Source organism: Terrapene carolina, unplaced genomic scaffold, assembly GCF_002925995.2.
Source record: "Terrapene carolina triunguis isolate 2854851 unplaced genomic scaffold, T_m_triunguis-2.0 Scaffold210, whole genome shotgun sequence".
Lineage (NCBI taxonomy): Eukaryota > Metazoa > Chordata > Testudines > Emydidae > Terrapene > Terrapene triunguis.
Window position 1 is genome coordinate 52,650,915 of NW_020664561.1, and position 26,347 is coordinate 52,677,261.

General features: G+C 39.5%; 1 protein-coding gene across 1 annotated transcript in view; it reads right to left on the reverse strand.

The window, feature by feature from the left end:
* Positions 1 to 26,347, reverse strand: part of LOC113407222 (inaD-like protein) — a 212,845-nt gene that overhangs the window by 40,556 nt on the left and 145,942 nt on the right. Inside the window, exons 31-35 of the mRNA XM_026655445.1 lie at positions 17,236 to 17,308; positions 12,784 to 12,876; positions 5,657 to 5,731; positions 5,029 to 5,146; positions 3,129 to 3,265 (exon numbers count right to left, since the gene is read on the reverse strand). Coding sequence (XP_026511230.1) covers positions 3,129 to 3,265; positions 5,029 to 5,146; positions 5,657 to 5,731; positions 12,784 to 12,876; positions 17,236 to 17,308 — 496 coding nt within the window. The remainder of the gene's footprint in view (positions 1 to 3,128; positions 3,266 to 5,028; positions 5,147 to 5,656; positions 5,732 to 12,783; positions 12,877 to 17,235; positions 17,309 to 26,347) is intronic.

The following is a 26,347-nucleotide window of genomic DNA, read 5'->3' on the forward strand; positions in this document are numbered from 1 at the left end:
TATTTAAAAACATATTGGGCTAGGTCTTTGTGTTCTTACCCTAGCTTTCTTTCTAGATTAATTTAACAGCCCTAGCAAAAATACACAAGCTCTTCATGGATCAGCTGTGATATTAGCACATCCCAGTATTATTGTGAGCCAAGGTATATCACTAAAGCACCTATTATTCACAACTCAATGACTACATAATTCCCCCCTCAAATGTTTCCACAAAGTTATCCACACACAAAACACATGGAGGATCAGATGTAACTCTGAAGGAAAGGAAAGAAGAAATATGTGCTACCGTCTCATTTTCTGAGAGAGCAGTGCAGAGGGGAATTTTTCAGTAGCTTCGATGTGAAAGGAAGTGCCATTCGCACAAGCCTGCTCTTGCTCTACCATTGCTTGCCTATCCCCATATGGAGTACATCTAGGTATCTCATTCCTATCTTCTACCTGTTGCATTTATACTCTAGGGATGCAAGACATCAACTCCCTCTCTCTTTCAGACATGAGAGTGTACAGAGTAAATAGAGGCCTACAGGATAGCGCTCCTGTTCGCTTGCTCCCTGACCTCAAGCACTCCCAATGGCCGCATTTGAAAAAAATATATTTTTAAAGTATCAAATGCAAGCATGTTGTGGAAGCCAGCTTCAAATTAACTTCCCTTCACTATGGAAAACTATAGGCCATGGGCACAATTTCCTGCCACATAAATAGGCCTGAAGTGGCTGCAGATATCTATGGGCCCTGAGTATCTAATAACTCACAAGCAGTGAAGCTACCAGTCAATTATTTTGGCTTTACAGATGTAAAATTTACCCACCTATCCCACAGAATTGAAAATGAAGGATGAAAAGAAGCATGGGGCATACTAATTAGCTATCAATAGTTCCACTCCTTTGTTCTTACCTTATATCCCACAGAGCCAGAGGGAGGAGGAGAAATTTTTCTAACAAACGCAGATGGTATTTCCCTCCACTGCTCCTGGTTTTGTTTTATTATTCTCTCAGTTTTCACCATCAAACCACAAAACAATCATCATCTCTTTGCCCTAGTGACAAACATGGCATCAAAATACTGAGAGCCAGGTCACCCGATGGTGTAAATCAGCTCTATTAACCGAGCTAAGTCAAATAAACCTGCTGAAGATCTGGCCCCTTTAGGTCTACAATTTGTCTGTAGTTACGCATATGCATGTCTCACTGAAGCGAAGAGAGATTGTGTGCATGTAACTGAAGAAAGAATCCCTTAGATCCCCACAGTAAATTAGCAGACCAGACTATGGTCTAATAAGAGCATCTTGTTTACTATGAAGTAATACTGCATGCTTTTGAATGCTCAAAATGAACAAGATGAAGACCAGCTAAGATTTATTTTGGCAGGTCCTGTAACTTAAAAAAGGAAGTCAGACATGTTTGAAAATTTACTTCATACGATGAATTTCTCTATTGCTGAAAGCAAGTTGATAACTTCATAAATTGTTTTCTTTACAAATTTCTAGGTTGACGCTTTAATAAATAATCTAACACACTCAGAATCCAGTCTATAATAGCTATTGAATTTAGAGCACAGTGTTTTTTTTTTTTTTCCTGTTTGCCCCTCAGCAGAAACTTTTATGTATTTCATTACTATGAAATTCTCAGGAAAGATTTATAATGGATTAGTTATGACAGGATGCCACTTGGAATTTGAAAACATTTAAATGAAGAAGCAAAAAGAGATGGCTCAATATAAAACCCTATATTTGAATCCCCTGAGTTTTAGGGATCTTGATAAAATGGAACTTGGACATAAACCATCCCACAGCTTTACAAAACCAAAACTGAACCAATGATGTTTGAAAAACTTAAACCAGCTCAATCCAGTTTTTCGAAACTCCATCTGAAAGAGAATCATTTATTGGAACCCTACACATTTTGGAGCTTCAGATAAATGGGACCAAAATTCTGAACTTCTTCAGATCTGGGTTCTAATATTATAAAACCAGGACATGGCCTACAATTTATAAACAAAATCACCCAGTTGTGCCGTGTCCCTCTCATTTATATTTTGCTTAAGATGTGACTGCCTCTGAAATGTTTCAAGTTGTACCTGCTGAGAGTAACAGACCTTACTGCTTAAAGATGTATTACTATGTATTTTCTTGAATAACTGTATGTAAAGAGATTACGAAGCAACTCTATCAGCTTAATGCACTTCATGGCAAGATTCAAGATGACCCAATGCTCATGCAAACTGCAACAGAGCTGTATACAGAGAACTCTAGACTCAATTTGCTGATACCAAGAATTTCATGTTGAAAGTCTGTTAAATTATAGTACTATATTGTATCTCGCAGAGAAAGAGTGAAGAACTAAAATAGCAAATCACCTAGCACAAACAAGAAAGAAAAAGTTTAGACTAGCTAACCTTTTGAACTTGCATATCGATGATATACTTTAATGGTGCTGAATACAATACAAATTAGAATGGTACTGACAAAAAAAATCAAACTTTTTAAGCAGCATGGCTGGAGGGGTAGACTAAACAAAGGAACACACAAAAGTAATAAAATTATCTTTGCCGATCTGTGTCCAGCCTGGGGTGGTACTGGCAGGGACTTAGTAGGTGTCCTGCTTAAAGAGTGCACAAAATAAGCATTTGTGTTTTTAAAGTATGCAGGTGTTAGCACAAAGCGAAGCTGTGACATTCATTTTGTGATCCAGTCGTGGACATTTCAGATTAAATACAGCAATTTACAATTTCATTATTTTTTTAAAATGAGAGGGAGAAGGCTTATGTGTAAAATAAATAGAGCTTATTCTAGGAATAATAAAAGTGAGCAATGGGAACTCATCGAAACCTTTAATTTATATGGCTTAAATTGTAGAAAGTGGGGTACATAATAGACAATTATGATGGTAATGGAAGATAGTAGTGAAAATATATATAACTGTCAATTTAAAAGGAAATAATAAATACTGAATCTTACATATCAGGCAAAACTACCAAGTTTAATAAGAAAGCAGCTGTATGCCATTCACAACACTGAATAATTTAGCAGAGGCCTACTGGATATATGGTATTGCTTATTTCAAAATTGTCTTTTCCTTATTTTTTCTGCTTCTTAATTAAGGTAATGAATAATAGCTTAACAAACTCACAAGTGGAGTATCTTTTCCTCCTACAATGCTGAGACCAAGGCCTGATCGCCCCTTGGATATTTCTATAGTCATCTCTTGCCCTGGAACAATTGGGCATGTGGCTGGATCCACTGGCAACAGAGGAGGCAGTACATTGCCTAAAAACATTAAAAGAAAAAGAAATTAGTCAGCAATATTAAATGCGCATATAATTGATCTAATAAGGATGCACATTAGTAATTAAAGAGCAAAAAATTTGTTCAATATCCCTATACAGTCATGTAGGAGGAATACTGTAAAGACAACCTAAAATCTGAGCTTAGAACTATTAGAATCTGGTGTGAAATTGACTTCAGAATTGAGATGTGACTTGTGTGATTTTGATCAGTATGACAAAACATTTAGATGTGACAACGCAGTGTCATGGCAGTGAAACACGGGATTTTTCAGGCTTACATTCAGGATTTTTAAAAATCAACTTGTCATTTAGAACTAGACGTGGTTCATATGCACTGTTGCAACACTTTTGTTCTGCAGCTGCAAAGGGCAACTATCCAAAAGCAAAAGTGGCCCAAGATATTTGTGTCACAAGAGCACTTCTGATATTACTAATGACCATCCTTTTGACAAACAAAAACTAAACAATCTATGATCAAGTTCTTGTAGTTATTATTAATTATTATTATTATTAAAATGGAGAAAAAACCCTACTGTTTACCAATGGAACAGGAAATCAATATGGAAAGAAAAATTCCTTCAAACTTTTAAAAGAGTACTAAATAATGGGGAAAATGTTTCAAACCATTTTATATTAAAAAAATTGTTACATTGTTGTAAGCAAGACATGAAAAGTAATTCTTCTGCTCTACTCTGTGCTGATTAGGCCTCAACTGGAGTATTGTGTCCAGTTCTGGGTGCCACATTTCAGGAAGGATGTGGACAAATTGGAGAGAGTCCAGAGAAGAGCAACAAAAATGATTAAAGGTCTAGAAAACATGGCTTATGAGGGAAGATTGAAAAAATTGCGTTTGTTTAGTCTGGAAAAGAGAAAACTGAGGGGGGCGGGCATAACAGTTTTCAAGTACGTAAAAGGTTGTTACAAGGAAGAGGGAGAAAATTTTTTCTTCTTAACCTCTGAGGATAGGACAAGAAGCAATGGGCTTAAATTGCAGCAAGGGAGGTTTAGGTTGGACATTAGGAAAAACTTCCTAACTGTCAGGGTGGTTAAGCACTGGAATAAATTGCCTAGGGAGATTGTTGAATCTCCATCATTGGATATTTTTAAGAGCAGGTTAGACAAACACCTGTCAGGAATAGTCTAGATCAGTGGTTCTCAAAGCCGGTCCGCCGCTTGTTCAGGGAAAGCCCCTGGCGGGCCGAGCCAGTTTGTTTACCTGCCACGTCTGCAGGTTCAGCCGATCACAGCTCCACTGGCCGCGGTTCGCTGCTCCAGGCCAATGGGGGCTGCGGGAAGGCTGGCCAGCACATCCCTCGGCCTGCGCTGCTTCCTGCAGCCCCCATTGGCATAGAGCAGTGAACCGTGGCCAGTGGGAGCCGCGATCGGCCGAACCTGCGGTCGCGGCAGGTAAACAAACCGGCCCGGCCCGCCAGGGGCTTTCCCTGAACAAGCGGCAGACCGGCTTTGAGAACCACTGGTCTAGATAATACTTAGTCCTGCCATGAGTGCAGAGGACTGGACTAGATGAACTCTTGAGGTCCCTTCCAGTCCTATGATTCTATGATTGACCCTTTGGAACATTAAAATAAAAAGAACAAAGCAAAACGTGTCTAAGAAGGACTCAAACAATCCCAGTTATAGGAGAATATTATAACTCATTTTGACAGTACTTGCTATGATACTACTGGGATAACTTTGCCATTAATGTAAGCTATCTGGCAGAAAGAAATGATTGGGTCTCACTATGGCTGGTGAACTCTGCCTCTGGAGAAAGATAAGAAGGTGTTGGTGCCAAAGATATCTCATGTAAACTGGTGGGTGCTTTGGTTGAAGACTTTGATTGTTTTAACTGATTGAGGACCTAAAAGAAAGGAAAGGAGAAATCAAAATAGTTCAATTGTTAAAATAAAAAAATACAAAGGCAGCATGTGTTGTTCTGAAATCAACAGTAGCTATCGATTAAAGCACAGTATGGAGATCTTTACATTAATTGGACTGGCAATAGAAAATTCAGTTTAAAAATATTTAATATTTTAAAAAGAGCCAAGTTGGGTAGGTTTGATACTGTGAATCCAGAAATGCCTGCAAAGAAAGTCTGATGGAATTTCATTTGGTATAAGAGACTTATCTGAGAGACAACATTCTGAATTTTTAAAAACAGGAAACTGTATTCTTAACACAGTTTTGCCATGACTATTTCTACATATTTAAAGAGAAGGATATTTTTAAACCATTCAGTGTTCAAAGAATAATTAGTTCAATCTCTTCTCAGTTATAGAAGAGCCCTGGTAGCGTAAATTGTGATACAACAAAAATTTCTTCAATTGAACTTTCCTCCCCCAACCTCACCCTCACATACAAACACACATACATTTTCTGGAAGTTGCTCCACCAAATCCTGCTGATCTACCATCAACATCTGTTTGTCAGCTTTGTTTCTGACATCCTAAACAGGGAAAAGGGTAACTTTATCAAAAAAAAATAAGAAGTCACATCAGCTTCAACTTTCATTTAAATTAAATTTCTTCAAAACCAGAGAAATCAAGCCTCTGATTCTGTAATGTGATACTATTTACACACGACACACAATTACACTATGGAACTCTTTGCTACTTCATGATGCTGAAGCCAAGAATTTAGCAGGATTGAAGGAAGAACTGGACATTTACATGTAAAACAAGATTATCCAGGGCTATAAATACTTCATTTAGCAAAAAGAACTGGAGTACTTGTGGCATCTTAGAGATTAACAAGTTGCCACAAGTACTCCTGTTCTTTTTGCGGATACAGACTAACATGGCTGCTACTCTGAAACCTATTAATTTAGATGCAATATAGAGGTTAGGAGGAGACTCCTGGGGAGGTTGGGAGGGGAAGCAAAAGGGGGTGAAATTATGCCACATCTGTCTATTGTGGGGTCTCTTGCACCTTCCTCTAAAGCTTCTGGTACTAGCCTCTGTGGGAGACAGGTTACTGGATTAGATGCGCCATGTGTCTGGCAATTCACATGTTCCTATGTACCTAAGAAATTAGAGTTGGGTATGTGTCTAACTTTAAGCATATTGAGTAGTCCCATGGGATCAGGAGTGCCGCCAGCTTTTCTGCCGCCCTAGGCGGCGGAAGGTCCTGCCCCGAAATGCTGCCCCCCACAGAGGCGGTGAAAGGTCCCGCCGCCGAAACACCGCCGTGGTCGACGCCCCCCAAATTGTAGTGCCCTAGGCGACTGCCTAGGTCGCCTAATGGGTTGCGCTGGCCCTGCATGGGATCTTGCTGAATTGGGCCTACAAATAAGAGAGAACTAAACAGTGATCTAATCCATCTCTCCCTTGCCAGTGCAAGATTATTCTCCACAACAAAATAAATACTAATAATGTTTCACTCAGTCGTGTTATAAATATCTCAAACAAAGGTGCTTCAATCTCTTTCCAGACACAAATAGATCTCACTGTCAGGAGAGTTTCCTTAATATTCTGTCTAAATTCTTCTAACCTACATTTCATCCCACTACTTCTAGTTTTATCTCCTTGTAATATCCTAAAGAATTCCTGTCCTTTTTTGGCGTATACCCTCTTCAAATGTTTCCAGACAGTCATGACAGTTCTTCATTGTCTCTTAGCCAAGCTACATAAACTTATGCCAACTTGGGTAACTAAACACAGCTATTTATATCCATGTTAAAGCACCTACATAAGCAGCTTGATGTTCAGAAATGCTGGGCATTGACTTCAAAGGATATTATTGGTACTCAGCACCAGTGAGAAAAATCAGGACACTTATTAAGGTGCCTAAATATGGGTTTGAGTGCCTAATTTTAAGTACCCACATTTGAAAAATACTGGCCCTGTCTCATAAAAATTAATCATCTAAGGGTAAGAAAAACAGTAGGAGACCTCTGCAACTGTAAAAGAAATATATTAAATTATTTTAAAGTTTTCCTTTAAAGTCTGCATAGATAGCAGGAAGACAAGATAGAGAAAGTGGTGATTACTCTATTACCAGACATGGCGAAGGAAAAAATATGTAAGGAAAGATTACAGATGTTGCTTTCTAAGGGATTATTCTAATGAACAGTGGGGAATTATTTCATTTGCTCCATCATTCATTCTTCTTCTTCTTCATTATTCATTTTGCTTTATGGGATTCAAAAAGTGAAACTACATCTCACATGTATCAAAGTCTTTGCACATTAAGAAGTTATTTTATTACTCTTAGCTTCAAATTCATATTAACAGACATTAACTTGTTGAAAAACACAAGGGTTATTGTGAATCTATCCCTGAAAATTTCTCAAATGCTTTGTGCTCAGCAAGGGTTTAATCCCCTCAAATGTACCAGAAACCACTTTATGAAATCCCTCGGTTACACATTGGGTGCAACAAGAACACAGCTTTCAGCTGCATAAAAACAGATCAATGTTCCATGTTCAGATATCTTGAATACAATGCTGTTTAACATTAATTTAATTATCCTTTCTATTTACATGATGTAGCAATGCATGCCCCACATACATCAAGAATGCAAGCTGCTTGATGAGCACCCTCAGTTATCACTCAAACCATTTTCATCTCAGTCAAGATCCAAATTGTGAAAGAATCGCTTTATGGATTTAAAAAAAATTCCATTCTTTTTCTATGACCCTTCATAGGAATCAGCATAGCCAGATCCTCAGAAAAACATCAAAGCATTCTGTCAGCTAACCTCAACTACCCCGTTAGCACTGTATTTAGTTGGTAGCACTTTCATTGATCCCAGCTGAGAAATAAGTTCCCTTCTTTCCCCCCCTCTATCCAAACAGGTCCATGATTAATTCAGTTATGTAACTTTGCACTTCTACAAGTGATGAACTGGCAGCATAGAGTGTCCCGGGGCAGCCTAACAAATTTACCAAGAGTTAATGGACACAGTGAGTTGAATCACTTTATGGCTTTCATCACTTGGTTGGACGTGTCACCCATGCTGTGGAAAACGCAAGTCCGCTGGAAGTCACTCTTAAAACTCTCATGTCAAAAACATCCTGAGCTGTTTACATTCTTAGAACCTCCGAACATAAATGAAAACATTCTGCACTCAGTCAGCTGGTACAATCAAGAATGTCTGGTGTCATGGTGCAGCTTTCAGCTGGACTCATTTGAGAGAGAATTTTGCATATAAGTTCGTATTTTTTGTCATAAATTTACAAATAAGGTAAACACTCGTGGTGACGTGACTCTATGGGCAATAGGGGAAATATTATGCTCTCAGCAATAGGACATCTTTTTCCTTTGGCCTTGACAGTCACCAAGAGACTGGCAGCAGGAATCTCTGTTTATCTTCTCATCTAAAGAATGAGTCATTGAGCACAGACCTGCAATGTTAGCAAAGAGCAAAAAGTTCAAGTAGCAGTATGGGCCTTGAACACATAACTTTCTGGCTCGGAGGAAAGCAACAACTGTTAAGCCACTTATAAAAATGAGTATTTATATAGCCAATATTATTGAAATCTCCAACACCCTTTATCAACTCCACATTCTAGAGTTATTTACCATGATTCACCAAGCAATTTTCAAAATTTGGATTTTGATAAAGATCTTACACAGCTTACTTTCCACCCGGTCGCCACTATTTTTACAGCCTATTCTGTCCCTAGCTCCAGGGTCAGTATCATCTGAAACCACCAGGATGTTCCTGGTTAACCTAATAGCACTATATCCATCCTCCAAATCCATCTCCCTGTCCCTAACCTTTCACCTTCTCTTCAGTTTGACAACTCCATAGATAGGTTAGATAGATAGACAGATGGATAGATGATACTGACTCTGGAGTGACTGGATTTACATTGGGGTGAGTTTAGACCAGGGGTCGGCAACGTTTGGCACGCGGCTCGCCAGGGTAAGCACCCTGGTGGGTCGGGCCAGTTTTATTTACCTGCTGACGCGGCAGGTTCGGCCGATCGCGGCCCCCACTGGCCGCGGATCGCCGTCCCAGGCCAATGGGGACGGCGGGAAGCCGTGGCCAGCACATCGCTTGCCTGGCGAGCCGCGTGCCAAACGTTGCCGACCCCTGGTTTAGACCATTGAGTGTAAGGTCATTACTGATAGACTCAATGGTCTAAACTCACCCCAACGTAAATCCAGTCACTTCAGTGGATGTACACCAACATATACAGGAACAAGACTACATTGCCTAGTGGACAGAGCACTAGACTGGAACTCTGGAGATCTGGGTTCTAATCCTGGCTCTGGCAAGTCAATTCACTGCTCTGTGCCTCAGTTTCCCCATCTGTAAAATGGCAATAATGATACTGAGCTCCATTGTACAGTGCTTTGAGATCTGTGATAAAAAGTGGTATATAAGAGCTAGGTATTATTATTATAAAAACAATCTTATCTTTCCCCTAAATTCTTCTCTTCTTGCTCTCTGTCATTGTTGACACACGAACATCCTTCCCGTCTGATAATGATATGATAATCTGAGTATCATATTGATGCCTTCTTTCCCCAAATCTTTCCATTGTTCTCTTTGGACTCTTTCCCTCATTCATCCATTCCTGTCCACCCCTACTGTCAATGACTTAGTTCATGCTTTCATAACTTCCTGTCTTAATTACTACAACCTCGTCCTCACTGGTTTCCCCAATTCCCAACTTTTCTGCTCCATTACATCCAAAATGCAGCTGCCAACATAATCTTCCTTTCCCATTGCTCCAGCCACATCTTCCTCCTCGCTCCTTTTTTGGATCTCTGAAATAGCTTCCACTCTTCTACATTAAACTCATGCTTCACCTCCTAATTTTCAAAGAATTCCAAAATGCCACCCCCAACTACATCTCTTGCCCTCATCTCCTGCACTGTAATCCACTCCGTAATATCTGCCCAAGCTTTTCTCCTAACTGTTCTTTGTCTCTTTCACCCACTTCAGACTGTGTGTATTTTTTTCATATTAATTTGTATCTCAGTTTCCCAGCTGCAGTATGCCAAATAAGGCAGGTAGAGTAACAAAAATTTGCATTTACAGTTAGAATTCATGCATTAAAACTCCAGTTCATTCGTATTCAAGCCCATTAACATTGCAGAACTTCTGGGGTGGTTTGGACAATTCAAATGCACAAATTCAACCCAGGAGTGCTTTGTCAATCAGGAATACAAACAAACCAATGTTAGCTCGGTGGCTGATTTCAATGCTCAAATACTATATCAACTTCTGGTTCTTTGCAAAAACTCAGTGGAGTTCCAAGTATTTGTTTGTAATGTTCAAATATTTTCAAAAAACAAATAGGTTTGCAAAAACCAAAGACTTTGTGAAGCAAAAGAAAAACAACTCCCCCAAAACAAACAAAAAAGCCATTCCTTCAATGAAAATACCTTACATAGATTATGCATAAATAGCATGTCTCAATTAATGCACTACCTGAAGAACTATACTAAACTGTTGTGTGGGGTGGATGGTTGGGAGGCAGATAAAATGATTGTCCCAAGAAATTTTATGTTTCTGTGGGTTAGTCACTCCTCAGCATACTTAGGATTTCTCTATTTTAACCTCTAACAGAGACTTAAAAGAAGATTAAGGCACAACCCCAGGAATTCTAGATTTCTGATAACCCACAATCCTAACACATTAAACAACCACCACCATGTATCAATGCAGAGTTTGATATTTATTACAGCACACACTGACAGAGCCACATTAAACCAGAAGTTATGGATTTGATGCAGAAATTCTATAGCCTGTGTTATGCAGAGGGACAGACTAGATGATGATAATGATCCTTTTGATTTTAAAAATCTATGAAGCTAGGATATAAATATGAGTGTGATTTACAGCCACAAGCTTTTTTCTGGGGCATGGAAGATATTGTCGACAAAAGTAGATGTGAACTCCTTGTTGCTGGGTATAGCTCAAGAGAAGGACCAGGGAGTTGCATGCAACTGCTGTACCTCAATATAGAACAAACTGTATTTACATCTCAATCATATGAACAGGTGTAGGAAATCATACACCTGATTTTCCTCTCGCTTAGATAAATCAGGAGTTACTCACTAAAACTCAATTGTACTACAATAGCGTGAAAACAGAATGAGGCCCTGTGATGCTGGCAGACCAGGCACCAGATCATGCCAAAGTCCCCATGTCTCCGCTGAACTCTGATATATACATAGCTGAAATCTGTCTGGCTCACTTGTGGGTTAATACTGATAGGATAGGTATTAGAATTATAAGAAAGTGTTTGGATTCTATTGAATGCTTGTGAGTTGCTGTGTTCATTAATCTGACTTGTAATATCTGCGTTCCATATTGCAATGTAATATTTGAAGGGATGTATTACAAGCCTCTATGACTGCATGAATCACCATACAGGAGAGGGCCATTAATTAGTGTGAAGAGAGAGGCTCCTTATACACCCATCCGGAAAGAGGAAACCTGTTGATACCAGACTGGCCATGGTTGGAGCTTACAACTGGCAACTCCCTACATCTGGATTGAGGAATCATCAACAAGAGTACTAAAGCAGGGGTTCTCAAACTGGGGGTCAGGACCCCTCAGGGGGTTGCAAGCTGTCAGCCTCCATCCCAAACCCCGCTTTGCCTCCAGCATTTATAATGGTGTTAAATATATAAACACGTGTTTTTAATGTATAATGAGGGGTCGCACTCAGAGGCTTGCTATGTGAAAGGGGTCTCCAGTACAATAGTTTGAGAAACACTGTACTAAAGGCTCTTAGAGTTGTTCTGCAACCCTTCTCCTACCCCCCTCCCCAGGGGGGAGAGAAGTCCACTTGCATGACTTATTTTCATCAACTGAGTTTGCAACTGAGAGCATATGGCAGGAGGGGGATAAAAACACCAAACAAAAGGAACTAAGGATCTCTGTGTTGGAGGGATTTTGGAAGAGCAAGGAGTTTCTTAGGCATAAGAAAGAGATCCCCATCTGCTTATTCTGGGTTATCCCTAAAGGACAAATTGAGCTTGCTGGTTATAGAAGCCTCTATTACCACTTAAAACCTAACTAATTCATGTGTCTATATTCACTTGCTTTAACCATGTAAATAACTAGCTTCCTTTTCCTATTTAATACATCTCCATATAATTTATTATAGGAATGGCTACAAGCGTTGTCTTCCATGTGAGATCCAAGGTATTGGGAAAGTGACTGGTACTTTGAGACTAGGAGTAAAATGAATATTGCTGTGATCCTTGGGTTTAAGGGCCATCTATCACAAAGATACCTCACCTGGGTGACAAGACAGACCAGAGTATCAAAGGGAAATGTCTGTGATTTTGTTTTAGGCTGTTAATACACTTGAGGAGTTTGCACTTAATGCAGCTGGTTGGTGAAATCTAAGTTTAGGACTCATGACCAATCTGGGGTTTGTGCCCTAGTGTTTTAACAGTCTGCCCTGAGGTTGGTACTCGTGCTCTTGAACCACAGTTGGGAGTGTCCCAAACCCATTATGTTAGCACTTTTCAAGCTTTGAATTTTGTGGAGGACTAAACACATTTCTTTAAAGATAGTGATACTTACCATTTTGATACATTCATCATCAGTCAAGCTTTTCATGACAACTTCTGAGCTGCAATCTTCTTCACTGCTTGCATGTTCAGTGCCACTGTGATCCTGGTAAAGAGATTGTTTTAAAAAACAAAACACAATGTTACCCCTAAATAGCTCATGATAAAATTAGACAGCATTTATTTGATCTGATGCTTGTTTGAAATAAGGAAGAAGATCCACAATGAACCATGACTGATTAAAATCAGTGTTACAAGTTTCAGAAGGCAAGTGCTGGTCTTTATTGGTCGAGGATCAATTTACATTAGGACGACCTCTTCTTACACATCACTCCATGAATATTGAAATCAGCACTTAGGGGACAACTATTCTGACCCTACTGAGGATGCAGCTTATGAACCAGGAGGAAAAGGTGTTTTACTGAATGGTGTTCAGCTATGGAACTCCCTTCTGCAATAGGTGAAGATGAGCACGTTTTACCTCCTTTAGAGCACATGCAACACACACCCTTTGCACAATAGAGGCAGTAATATGACAGATGAGGAGGTTTCTTCCTTCTTTAGAGGTCTCACACCAAGAAGAGGCAATGGAACATACAACGCTACCATAGTTGAAGCAGAGAAAATGGTCTTACCAAAATAATGCTGAAACTTAATTTTTGTATTTGGTGCATAGATACCATGGTGACTTGTGCTTTCCACATATATGCAGAGAGCATAATCATGACTGGAAAATGATGCAGCACATGCTTAAGAAAGGGCTATTGTATTTAAAAAAAACATTCCAAACCAAGAGTATAGAAGTAGAAACTTTAGCCTCTTTTCTTTCCCTAGCAAACATGTGATATGTTTTTACCTGAGAATTTTATTCCTTTTACCCAGCTCCTGAAGACGAAGGCTGTTTTTAGGGCTAGTTCTCTCTCTCTCTTTTTTTTTTTAATCGTTCAAATGAATTCAACTCATTGCTCTACATCCCAAGCGCACTCTTCCTTACAAAGCAAAATTAACTATATATTACCAATCCAATTTCCTGCAAAGATCTTCACTAGCAGACTTCTTTACCAGGCTATTCTAAATTCTTGTTAGGCATTGAACAGGTAAAATGGGAATTATGCAAATAGCCGTCTTGCCATCTGAAGAGGTAATCTACTTCTCTCCATTCTTTAGGAGGCTCAGTCCATTCAATATTCACAAACAATGCCTCATCCCAGTTACAAAACATTATGTAAGAGGTGGCTTTATGATATATTAAGGTTCTTGCAAACAGAGCTTCTATTAGACTTATACACTATATTTTGGTTTAACTAGCTCATTTTGTACCAGTACTAAGTCTATTGTGGTCCTGTCCTATGGTTTCACAGAAATAAACATGTCCCCATGTTATAGGAATGTTTGCTAGTCAGCCATTTTTCTCATTAAACTACTTCAACCAAAATGAAGAGATCAACATTAATTCTGTTTAGTAATAGTATTTTGTATTTATGTAGGCATCATGACATACTGCTAAATTATTACCTCACCCACCTTGTCTCTCCAGGCCTGTTTTATAAGATACAACAATTCTTATGCAAACTACAAGCCACACATATTGTTAAACTTCTACTTAGTCTCTCCTCTGAAAGTACATAATATGGTCTACATTTTAAGATATGAACAATTAATTTACAGCAAAAAATGTAATATAAAACCCTACATAATTATGACAACCATTTGAAGTATTTTTTAAAGTGGTGTCAAATGTCTGATGGATAGCCCTAGAAATCAAAATCCTGCATTTAGCCACAAAATATGTAAAAAAAAAAAGTCCCTTCACTGCACGTAACTTTACCCATCTATTGGGTCTACCTTTAAGGGTCAAATAGCAAAAGGGACAGAATTCTTTGGTTCCTGCATAGTGGTAGATTTTGGTGATATGAACACTTGACCATGGCAACCTGGAGTGAGACTACCAAACAGAGTTCCATGGGATGTGGCACAACTATCACATGAAAACAACTTCTAGTCTGATGACTTAAATTAGATTGTAAATGGAAAACTAGAGGTAGAAGGCTCTATACCTATCACCAGTTCCTGAGCTATTCAACCACTCAAATAAAATGACAAACCTTTCCCTCTCTCCCCCAAATGTACATTTGCACAAAGCTGCTTCAAAATTTATATTGCCTTTCAGTGAAGGTTTTTAAACATGCAGCTCCACAGGAATGAACCCTTCAAGGGCAGGGTAACAGGTAATACCATGAGGGTGCAAGAACACAGCAGCTGAAGTTACTACTTGTCTTACCTTTACTATTTACCAACATGAGAAGGGAGGCGTTCTAGATATAGTGTAGGGGGCAACAGCAGCTACTGAGGTCATCACAAAATGACCAAGAAAACTTTAAAGTGAACTTAAAGGCTTGGTCCATAGAAACCGCAGACGAACAAGGATTCTGGCCGCATGGACCAGGACCCAAAGGAGCATGAAGCATCAGTTCAAAAGGCAATATTCTTATTTTACAAAATAGATAAATGAAACCCAGGGTTTTAATTGAAGAGTTCCCCTGAAACAAAAGCTAATTAATGTGGCTTTTCTGTACCGCATAATAGCACCTGAATTGCATCATGGATGTACAATAAATGGCCTTAAATGTTACCGTAACTTGAAAACTGCAAAAAGCATGCTCCGGAAGTTCCATCTAACATTGCAAAGCATGAGCTAAGGCTGCATGATTGTAATAATGCTTATTAAAATATCAAAAAGCAAATGTACCAATGATCAGAATTTAACAATTCAAGGCTAGACCAAGCCCCAATTGACTCATAAAACCTGCTTTGCTTTATTAGCTCAAGAAGATATAGAATTAATAAGCAGCAGCAAGGTTAGCCATGTGCTATATCTACAAATAAGTACCATATTTCTCAGTTATATTATTATGATGAGACATCAAATCGATAACGATGTGGTAACATTCCAGATTGCATTGTGTAGTAAGCACACTGCATTCATAAAGCTCAAAAGGATAAAAAGAGTCGCATTAGGGCTGATGCAACAACCATAATATAGAACAGCACTGTCACACTGAGGAAGCTCTTACTGTTGGAGGAGAACAAATAGAAACATCCATATGCTTTTAGTTGCTAAGATGCATATTATGATACTCTACACTAAAACTCCATGTTAATACGTCAGATATAGTAACATACTGTCATTTCCACTACAGAAATGTAGTATATAGCATGGCTGTAAATCGTATACATAGTCTAATAGCTAGGTCACAGGACTGGGAATCAGGAGACCTGGGTTCTATTCCTGGTCATGCCAAACAGACAAGTTATTTCACCGTGCCTGTTTCCCCTTACACCCTTGAGTATCTTGGCTATCTAGATTGAAAGCTTTTAGGAGCTGGGATGATCTTTCACCATGTAACTGTATGATGCTCAGTGCAACAGGGCCCTCAATCATTGTTGGGACCTACCTCTCTACTGTAATGCAAATAATAAATATGGAAATAGTTCTATTGCAGGGGTCGGCAACATTTGGCACGCGGCTCACCAGCACCCTGGCGGGCCGGGCCAGTTTATTTACCTGCTGACGCGGCAGGTTCGGCCAATCGCGGCCCCCACTGGCCGCAGTTCGCCGTTCCAGGCCAATGGGGGTGGCGGGAAGCGGCGCGGGCGAGCGATGTGCTGGCCGCGGCTTCCTGCCACCCTCATTGGCCCAGGACGGCGAACCGCGCCCAGTGGGGGCCGCGATCGGCCAAACCTGCCGCGTCAGCAGGTAAATAAACTGGCCCGGCCCACCAGGGTGCTTACCCTGGCAAGCCGCGTGCCAAACATTGCCGACCCCTGTTCTATTGCCTTCAGGGGGCATTGGTCAGGCCTTTAATGTTTATTTTCTAAATTCAGCTACTTGGATTTACTTCTAATGCCTTTGAAGGAATCAAAACCTGGTGGGACGTCTTGGCCTTAGTATGCCTGCAGGGGCCCCCACGAGAATATAGTATTCTATAGTATAGCAACTTTTTTTTTATGGAAGGGGCCCCCGAAATTGCTTTGCCCCAGACCCCCTGAATCCTCTGGGCTGCCCTGCTTGGCCTTCACTTACAAGATATCTCCCTGCATGTCTCCCACAGAAAATGCCAATTTCTTCACTGGGAGGATCCTCAGATTTCACTTGTGTTCCAGGCAACACCTCCCCACCACAAAACTTTCAACCCTCTCAAAAATAATCGTGACAGGAGACAGCAAGGCTTTCATTCAATGATTTATTTTCCTGCTGTATCACAGTAACTAAGACAATATCTTGTCACCTAGCACCATGCCAATTGTTTCATTTAAAAAACAAGGGAAAACACACACATTTGATCCAGTTCCTACCTAATGCATATTAGCTTTCAGGAATTAATCAGACAAGGTGTTTGAATGTATATTGTACTAATTATGATTAATCTAATTTAGTAAGCCCTAATCAAAAAACACATCTTACCTCAATGGAAGACTGGGAGCTGGAAGGTAATGGGAAAGGAGTAACAGCCATTTGGTTAACTGCATCTCCATTTCTATGAAACATCAAAAGAGGCAGAATCAGTTTATTACACATTCATACACAAAGGCTAAACTATTTTTTGAGTTGGTCCTTGCCTCATGTATTATGATTTTTTTAGGTACAGTTTATTAGTAAAATATATCTTATGTAAAAACATTAGGAGCCTAGAAAAGCACACTTTTCACTTCTGTTTGCATCCCTTATTAGTTAATATATGATCATAGCATGTCACCTTGGAAATAATTTAATTTATGTTCAATAAGGTTCGAGCAATTCAATAGTATTAGAGAACAGTGAATGGGAAATGAAAATACAACCTTTAAAAAGTGTTTTGCATGGGTATTTATTTTCCTGCTCATAAAAACATTTCAAAATCCCTTCAGAAAAGGGTTCCTGGTATCTATCCATGCATGTCTAATGCACTCACCTATCAGGCATATAGGTATTACTATTGTATCTACTACCTGTGTTAGTAAAATAGCTTTTTCTTTTCAGTTCATATTTGCTGTATACATTTCTGAAAATCTGAAACAAACTTACCATTATTTTAATGAGGGGTGGGGAATCAGTTAATACAAAACACTAAATCCATTATGTATTAATGCATTGTTACTCAAAGATAATACTTAAATAATAATTTGAAGTATCTTTTTCCTCTTGGATGACTATGTGCTCCCAAAACAACTGACTACTTTGTGACTATCAAAGATGTTTTTATGGAAGGCTGACAGATATTCATGCTGCCTTGCTAGAGGATGTCTTGAGTGACATTCAAAATTGGCTGAAGAAATTAGGTAAACACCTTTGTGATCTTAATAAAACATAACCAAGGAGATTGTAGCTAATGCTGTTATATTGTTTTAAAGAAGTATTTGACATACAGGAAAAAAAGGGAGATTTCCAGTTTTGCTTTTAAAAAGCTGTACAAATGAAACAACAACAAAAATGTTTTTATTATTTATATTACAACAGTGCAGAGAGGCTCCAAACGAGATCAGGACCCCATTATGCTACGTGCTCCATAACCATAGCCTGTAAGCTCATTGGGACTGTTTAAATAGACAAGACAGATAAAAGGAAACATCATCATTCCCACTTTACAGACAGAGGATTGAGATTATGTGATATGACCAAGGTCACACAAGAAACCTGTGGTAGCTCCAGGAATTGAACCCAGATCTCCCACGTTCCAGTGTCTTAAGCACAAGATTTTCTTTCCTTTAATTACAGAAATAAGACAGACAAATGTACATTATAAAATCACTTTTAGAATGTAAATGTCTGGAGGAAAAACATGGGTATGGTTTGTCAATTATCCCTCAAAGGGTTAAACATGTAAATCCAGGATAGCCCGATTACTCAGACAGAAAGACAATGCTAGATCAACACCCCTCAGTAGAGCAGAAGATGGTGAACGCAATCATAGGCATCTGAACTGATAAATCCTACATGCAAAGGTTGGTGAATTCATTTACTTTATCTTCAACCAAGCAGCCATGCTGTTAAAAAAAAAAAAAAAAAAAGTCTCTATATTGATCATGATCACTTTTAGGCTCTCTCAGCCTCTCCTTCTGGCCATCCTCAAAGCTTCGCAGCACTCAGAAAATATGCTAATATCTGCGCTCCAATGACCAGTGTCACCAATTCATGCATGCAGGAGGCCATGCCAGAAATCTGACGTAAGGAGCAGCATCAGATTTTCTTTTCATCTTCACATCACGATTTCCAACCATGTATTACTGTACCAGTACAGCATATTAGGCAAGGACATTTCTTCCTGCTTTTGTTTTCACAATGGTACACTGCAATTACACGGCAGTTCTCACATATGAGAATTAATCAGCAAATCTAAGATGTCTAAGAAACCTAGCAATTTTTGCCTACTATTAATTCAGGTTATACAGCAGGGGTCAGCAACCTTTCGGAAGTGGTGTGCTGAGTCTTCATTTATTCACTCTAATTTAAGGTTTCGCGTGCCAGTAATACATTTTAACGTTTTTAGAAGATCTCTTTCTACAAGTCTATAATATATAACTAAACTATTGTTGTATGTAAAGAAAATAAGGTTTTTAAAATGTTTAAGAAGCTTCATTTAAAATTAAATTAAAATGCAGAGCCCCCCAGACCGGTGGCCAGGACCCAGGCAGTGTGAGTGCCACTGAAAATCAGCTCGTGTGCTGCCTTTGGCACGCATGCCATAGGTTGCCTACCTCTGTTATACAGCTTTCCCCCCTCCCCCCAGCAATGGATAAAGTCTTACATAAGCACTAATAGCATGAAAGTTAGCATAATCTACAGCTCATGATGCAAAATGTATAGCCTGATGGTAATGCATACATCTTAATCTTTGTGAGAAATGCTGTTATAACTCTAAAACATTGCTAAACATAAATCTTAATATCAATATTATAAAATTGTTTTTACTTACATAAAATAGTTTCTGCTGAACTTACATACACAATCATCAGGTTTACAAATGTATGTCATTTTAAACAGATGGTAATTTTTATTCCATATAATAAAAAATTACAATCATTCCGGGGGGGGGGGGGGGGAGGGGGGAAACAGGGTTGCAAAAAGTCACAATTTGTAATCTATCCCTGTTATAACTGTACAAATTCAAACACTTTAATACTTCTTCAACGGAGACTGCTTCAAAGTGGGAGCATATTTTAAAATCACAGTGCTAATAATAAATTGCTTTTTGCACTCCACTCCCAGAAATTTCCTTGATTAAAACAGGAATTTATTTAAAATTAAAATGAATTATCATCGTCTTTTGATGTTGGAGCAGATGCTTAGTGGTCTGAGCATCACGTTTGAATTGCAGTGGTTGCAAATGAAAATTCAGCACATGAGCCATTCGTTACTATGGTTACCACTAAGAAACCTGTTCTAAGATACCACTTCATGCAAAATATTGCCCAACATCAACTTGTGCATAGATTTCCTGGAAGCACATGTTCACATCTCATCAGGGTCGAGACAGTCCATTTTTTCAAGGTCAAAGCAACTTTCATGCAATTTACACACTATGCTCGTCTTGCCGATATAACCTAAAAAACTAAATGTCTCTCCATTTTGCAAGGATGTTAAACATCCCATAATTTTATGCCACTGTCCTTATTCCAACTCTCTTCCATAGTTTGTGTAGGATACTGCGTGCATATTGTCCACCCGATTGTTGAACTCACACCAAAGACGTGTCTGCATTTCAGTGGTGTTGTACGTCTATATGATGTGAAGCACTTTAGGATGGAAGGCTCCCCATGTTTTCACTTTAGTCAGAGATAAAAGAGTGCTGACTGGTTATGTCAATAGCAGTCACTATCTCATAGTGCTGAAGCGATAAGAAACTCAGTGCAAAGGATCAAGACAAGCCGGACTGAAGCCAATGCGTAAGTGGCAGAAAGCTTGCACTTTTGGCAAGGCCAGTTCTCTCCCACATGCCTGTTTGAGCAAGTTACCATACTTCCCTCCTCTTCACCACACTAAGTATAAACCATTAGACATTCCTCTCTCTAACAGGAAGCAAATCTGAATATATATATATTCACACACACGCATAATAGCAAAGAGTCACTAGAGGGACAGTTGTTAGACAGAAGTGGTCAGGCTGATAGAGGGGCATATTGCTTCTAACAACTGTCCCTCCAGTGACTCTTTGCTATTATGCATCAGCTTGAAAGATTTTTTCCTACTGCATTGGGAGATATACCTATCTCATAGAACTGGAAGGGACCCTGAAAGATCATCAAGTCCGGCCCTCTGCCTTCACTAGCAGGACCAAGTACTGATTTTTGCCCCAGATCCCTGAGTGGATAGAGCTCACAACCCCAGGTTTAGCAGGCCAATGCTCAAACCACTGAGCTATCCCTCCCCCGCTCATCCTTTCCCCTTTTTTTCCAGGCTACACTTAACTAGCTGCTTATTTTATGACAATCATTTAAAATGAACATTTAATCTGGGCTGCTGAGTAGGCTGGGTCATTGCAATCTTAAAAATAAGAGAATGAATGTCTTAACTTCCTGGACATATGGACTTGCTCATCATATATAAGTACCAAAACAGGAGAAGCCTAGGAGGAAGTTTAAAAAAAAAAAATATATGGGGCAATGGGAGAATTTCAAACCTGGAAATAAAGCGTTTGGCATCAGCCCATTTTTGATCTTTTCTGGAAAGCAAAGCCCGACAGAATCTCCTAACAAAAATACCTTAAAATATTTTAGATATCAGAGTAAAATTTCCACTACTCTTCCAGATTACTGTCAAGTAACATTTCAAAATTTGTCTGGCAAACTGCACCCATTGGGGGCTAAGGCTGGGTATTTCAAAAAAGCCTCAGGAAACTAGCTGCTTTATTCTTACTGAATTTCCAATGGGATTTGAGCACCTCTCTCTTCTAGGCTCCTTTAAAAATCCCAGCCAAGATAGTTATTGTTTCCAGTACTTGGGATTCACAAAGACAAGCCCCATTTGCCATACTAGCTAGAAAACAGCATTGCCCCCCACTCAATATGGTACAATGTTATTTAACAAACTAGAGGCAATGCTTGAATTGAGCTCTGCTTCCCAAAAAGATTATACTTTCTTTTTACAATGCTCAGGTGATTTTTAAAAAAAAAAACAACAACAACAAACTATGTTTACAGGCTGAATGTCTTCCAGTTTGTTATTGGAGAAAGCCAAGCAATAGCAAGGTGTGCTGAATCTAAATAAAAACCGCAGCGATAATACAACTATGAACTTTTCATGTGCTATTACAAGTTTATGTAACTAACTAACAAGGCTGTTGGGAAACAGTGCTGCATTAAGGCCTGCGTTTTGGAGTTTGGCCAGAAACAACTTGTTAACTTTATAGTGGAAAAGATCACAAATTAGCGTGAAAAACTTTCTAATACAATGGGACTTCTATGTTCCTCATTGCAATTACAGCAATTTGTCTAAACAGCAAAAGTTTCGGGAAGGGGCGGTAATGCAGTTTTTAACACTATCTGGAGGTGAGAAAATATCAGACAAGTTTTTCATACTGCACTTTAATTTTTGAGCTGGGATTTGTTTCTTGGTACAAATGGAAAGGCTGAAGACACCTTGTATTTCTTCTATGGTCATGACTGGCTCATCCAACCCTATACATGCAATAAAATGTCCAAGCCCTTCATCTCATTTTACAACCCATTCACTCTCATCCACTGGACCCTGAGGGATCCATTATGCCTCATTTCTGTGGTTGGTTCTTTAGGTGACGTCAGCACCAGTTAGGGTGACCAGATGTCCTGATTTTATAGAGACAGTCCCGATTTTGGGGTCTTTTTCTTATATAGGCTTCTATTAACCTCCACCCCCGTCCCGATTTTTTCACACTTGCTGTCTGGTCACCCTAGCACCAGTGCACAGGGCTCTTCTTGCCATGGGGATTGCCAACTGCAGTGTGAGAGATGAGACTTCCCAGTGCCTTTAGTGGTGGGCTAATTGAAAGCATGGTGTTAGATTCTTGTTGCTGAGAGTGAATGGGGTGTAAAAGGAGACAAAGAGCTTGTTAGTTTCAGCAACACTGGGTTGGCTATACATAACCCAATTCCACTGTAAGGAAAGCTCACAACTAGGGACCGCACTGGAAAGTCAAACACTATCCACTATTGCTGCTGCTTCTACTTGAGTTTATTACATTGGACGAATCACTATTCTTGGGGCTGTTGATTCTCATCACCTGTGTAATATACCAAGCTATAGGGTCCCATATGACATCCAACTGGAGAACAGGCCAGTTCATCTGCTTTGAAGTTGCTATTCTGTGCAACTTAATGTTTGATCACTTCAGTTATTTAGTTCTGACTTTCTGGTACAACAAGGTAAGGTGGAGCTGTACCAGAAACTCCTAACAAGAGAAACTTTATAGATAAAATTCTTTGCTATCTGTGGGTGACTCATCCCCAGTTTTCAACCATAATAAATGCAATAACACTGTGCTCTCTCCAGATCCTTAATGTTGAGAGGGACACAGCTGAAGTCATCCAAGCAGCAAACCCATCGGCACAGTTTGCAGTCATTAATACTGTCACCGCTTGCATTTTTAGCTGACAAAGCTGTTGTATGTGCAGACAGAAAAGATGCATCGAGACTCAAGATGTCTATTGCTCTTCAATCCCAATATGGTTAGCAACGAGGTGTAGGAGTTAGCTGTGTTTCAATATTTTCATTGAAATATTATGGGGAAGAGATTTAAGAAAAAGCCTTTAAAAGAAGTGAGCAAACAAGCTTCCAAAGACCTGTTAAATTGAACCACTTCTGGGGCTCACAGAATTTGGAAGCTGTGTCATCACATGAAAAAATAGCGTATACGCATACAAACTGAGACACAATCACATACCAAAGAGTTTATAGTCTAAATAAGAAAAGATAAACAACCAAGTAGAAAGGGGAGGGACATGGGGATTTTTTTTAATGAGAAGATAGAGAAGAGGGTTTCAGGAAATATAATGATGATGATTGGGCCCAGAACAGTTTATATTAAATAGCTTATGGTTTCTTGTATAATATAATCTAACTAGACTTCGAGCCTGTAACATTTGTTTTTTGCAGGATTTTCAAACAAACTTTTGTAGTGTATTTGGTTTACTTACAGGGTGAGTGTACATCTAGACACAGTGAGTTTGCGGTTGTTTCCCCCCCGCCCTTTTACTGCCTACTCATTGCAGCTGCTGCTCTGTTTGCTAATAACACTTTCCCCTGAAGAGGCTTTCTTTCCATTAATATTTGAAAGGGTGCTCAGGTCAAGCAGACAGATACATCCATTGTCAATGCACCATAATATAATGCAGACAGCAGTGACGAGACACTTGTTCTGCTGAAGTCTAAAGACATTACATATGTTTACAACTTGGAAAACAACTTTTAAAATGACACCTTTTCTAGCCCAAGAGACAGTAACAGGAACAAATTCAATGGCTACAGCAAATCCAATTCAGTGCATGTAGTTGAGAAACTGTTATTTTTAAAAAGAAGCTCTTCTCATTCCAGTGGATTCATTCATAGATGACCAAAACTGGAAAAAATAGGAAGATTTAGGCAAGCACTTCTATTGCCTTTATAGATGAATATCTTTTAAATGTGATCCAAAACACATGCTAGAAATTTTCAAATCCAAAGTGACTCTGCAGCAAGTGAGATACCTTTATTAGGAGCCTTGTGATATTTTTAATTACAGAAAGTTCAAAGAAAAGTGTGTCTGATCGATGCAGTGGGGCGGATTTCGCAAGCAATCTGCTCTTCTGAGACACGGCCTGACAGTCAGCACTAAATCTAGTTCTGGGGTTCAGTTTCATATGTTCTGCTTCAGCCTCTGGAGCTTTCACACCAGACACACATTCCACATGCAATTAACTAATGAAGAGTGAGTTGTTGTATGTGACATTTAATTTTCAATAGCTGGGGAAAGTTACACAGGAGCTGCAGGCAAAGTCATTAATCTTCCCTGAATCCTCTGCACTGCCAAGTACAGCAACTCATTCTTCATTGCTCTAACTCAGCTCTTCCATTATATTTGTGTATACTGTGCCTCAAAGACAGATGTGTGAGTATAAACACACACAAATGTGTTTATACATCAATTATAATATGTATTTATGAATAAATTATATAAATTATAGGATATGCCACACAAATATATATGGGTTAGAAGTCCATGTAATCAATTGGTATGGGCATAATTAAACGAGGCAAGCCACAACTAGACTAGACACATTTGTCCTAAGTTAATCATTCCTGAGTATTAAAGTGTATACAGACAGAACTGTGTTCAAGAGACGGTCCTCACTCCAATGATACAAGCAGAACCCCTCCTCCCCGCAAATTATAACAATGGCAGCTCTAATTAGGCTGGGACTATGGTGGAGGAAGTTAGGATGTCTTAATACATTTACAGCCAGAATAATATACAGAATGTTTTCCTGCTTAGAATTGAAGTATATCTGGTCAGAAGTTTTCCAGTGGAACATTTTTCTGTCAGAGAATGTTGATTTGGCAAAAATCAAAAGGTTCCACAGGAATGTGTTGATTTTGATAAATCTTTTGAGGGAAACCAGGCAAGTTTCACTGGTTTCCTGACAGCTTCTTCGCACACCTCCCCAGTTCCTTGGCAACATGGGCTCATTGGCTGCTGCAGAGCTGGAAAGGCTGGAGAGCTGGGATCAGAAATTTTTGAAAAACTCCATCTCAGTCCATCCCAGTGCAAATCTCACATATCTCACTGTTTGGTCTGATTTGGAATCTCCCCCAGCCACCTCTCCAAAATGAAAGTGTTTTTGCAGGACAGAAATTTCAGTTCCTGAGCAGATCTAAACATAAGAAATACACCCATCTTTGATCCCTAGGAACTGAAAGATACATATAATGGTCCTTGGTGCATTGCAGTATCTCATTCCCTCCCCCACATAACCATCACAAAGATGGCCTTATTCCCTCCTTGAGTCCAATTTGCCGCATACCTCTTTAAAAATGAGCCCGTCCCCAGCTTTCTAGCCCCATCAAAAGCCACTCAGAAGAAATCACTTCCCACAACAAGCAAGAAGCCTCATACTCCCACCTGCCTACTCTCCCCAAGGGGCTCCCTCTTCAAGACTGAACTTTTCTGGGTTCCATGAAAAGTTCTCTTTATTTCTAACAGTGAAGTCAGCTGCCTAACCCGTTCTGAGAGCTGGTTGGAACTCATCGCAGACAGCCTAACCTGGCCTTTCCTCCCAGTGGCCAAACCCATCCTCCTCCAGCATCCCTTTGTGGCCTAAATATATAAACCCTAGAAATTAGCCATTCTGCATGGGAACTGGTTAGTTTTCTATGGGTTTGTAGCAGGCCAAGTAAAACCAAGGAGTCCTACAGAAGCTACAAGGAGTGATTTCAAGAGAAAGAGCATTTCCCTCTATTCGGCATTGGTGAGGCCTCATCTCATAGAATCATAGAATATCAGGGTTGGAAGGGACTTCAGGAGGTCATCTAGTCCAACCCCCTGCTCAAAGCAGGGCCGGCTCCAGCATTTCTGCCGCCCCAAGCAAAA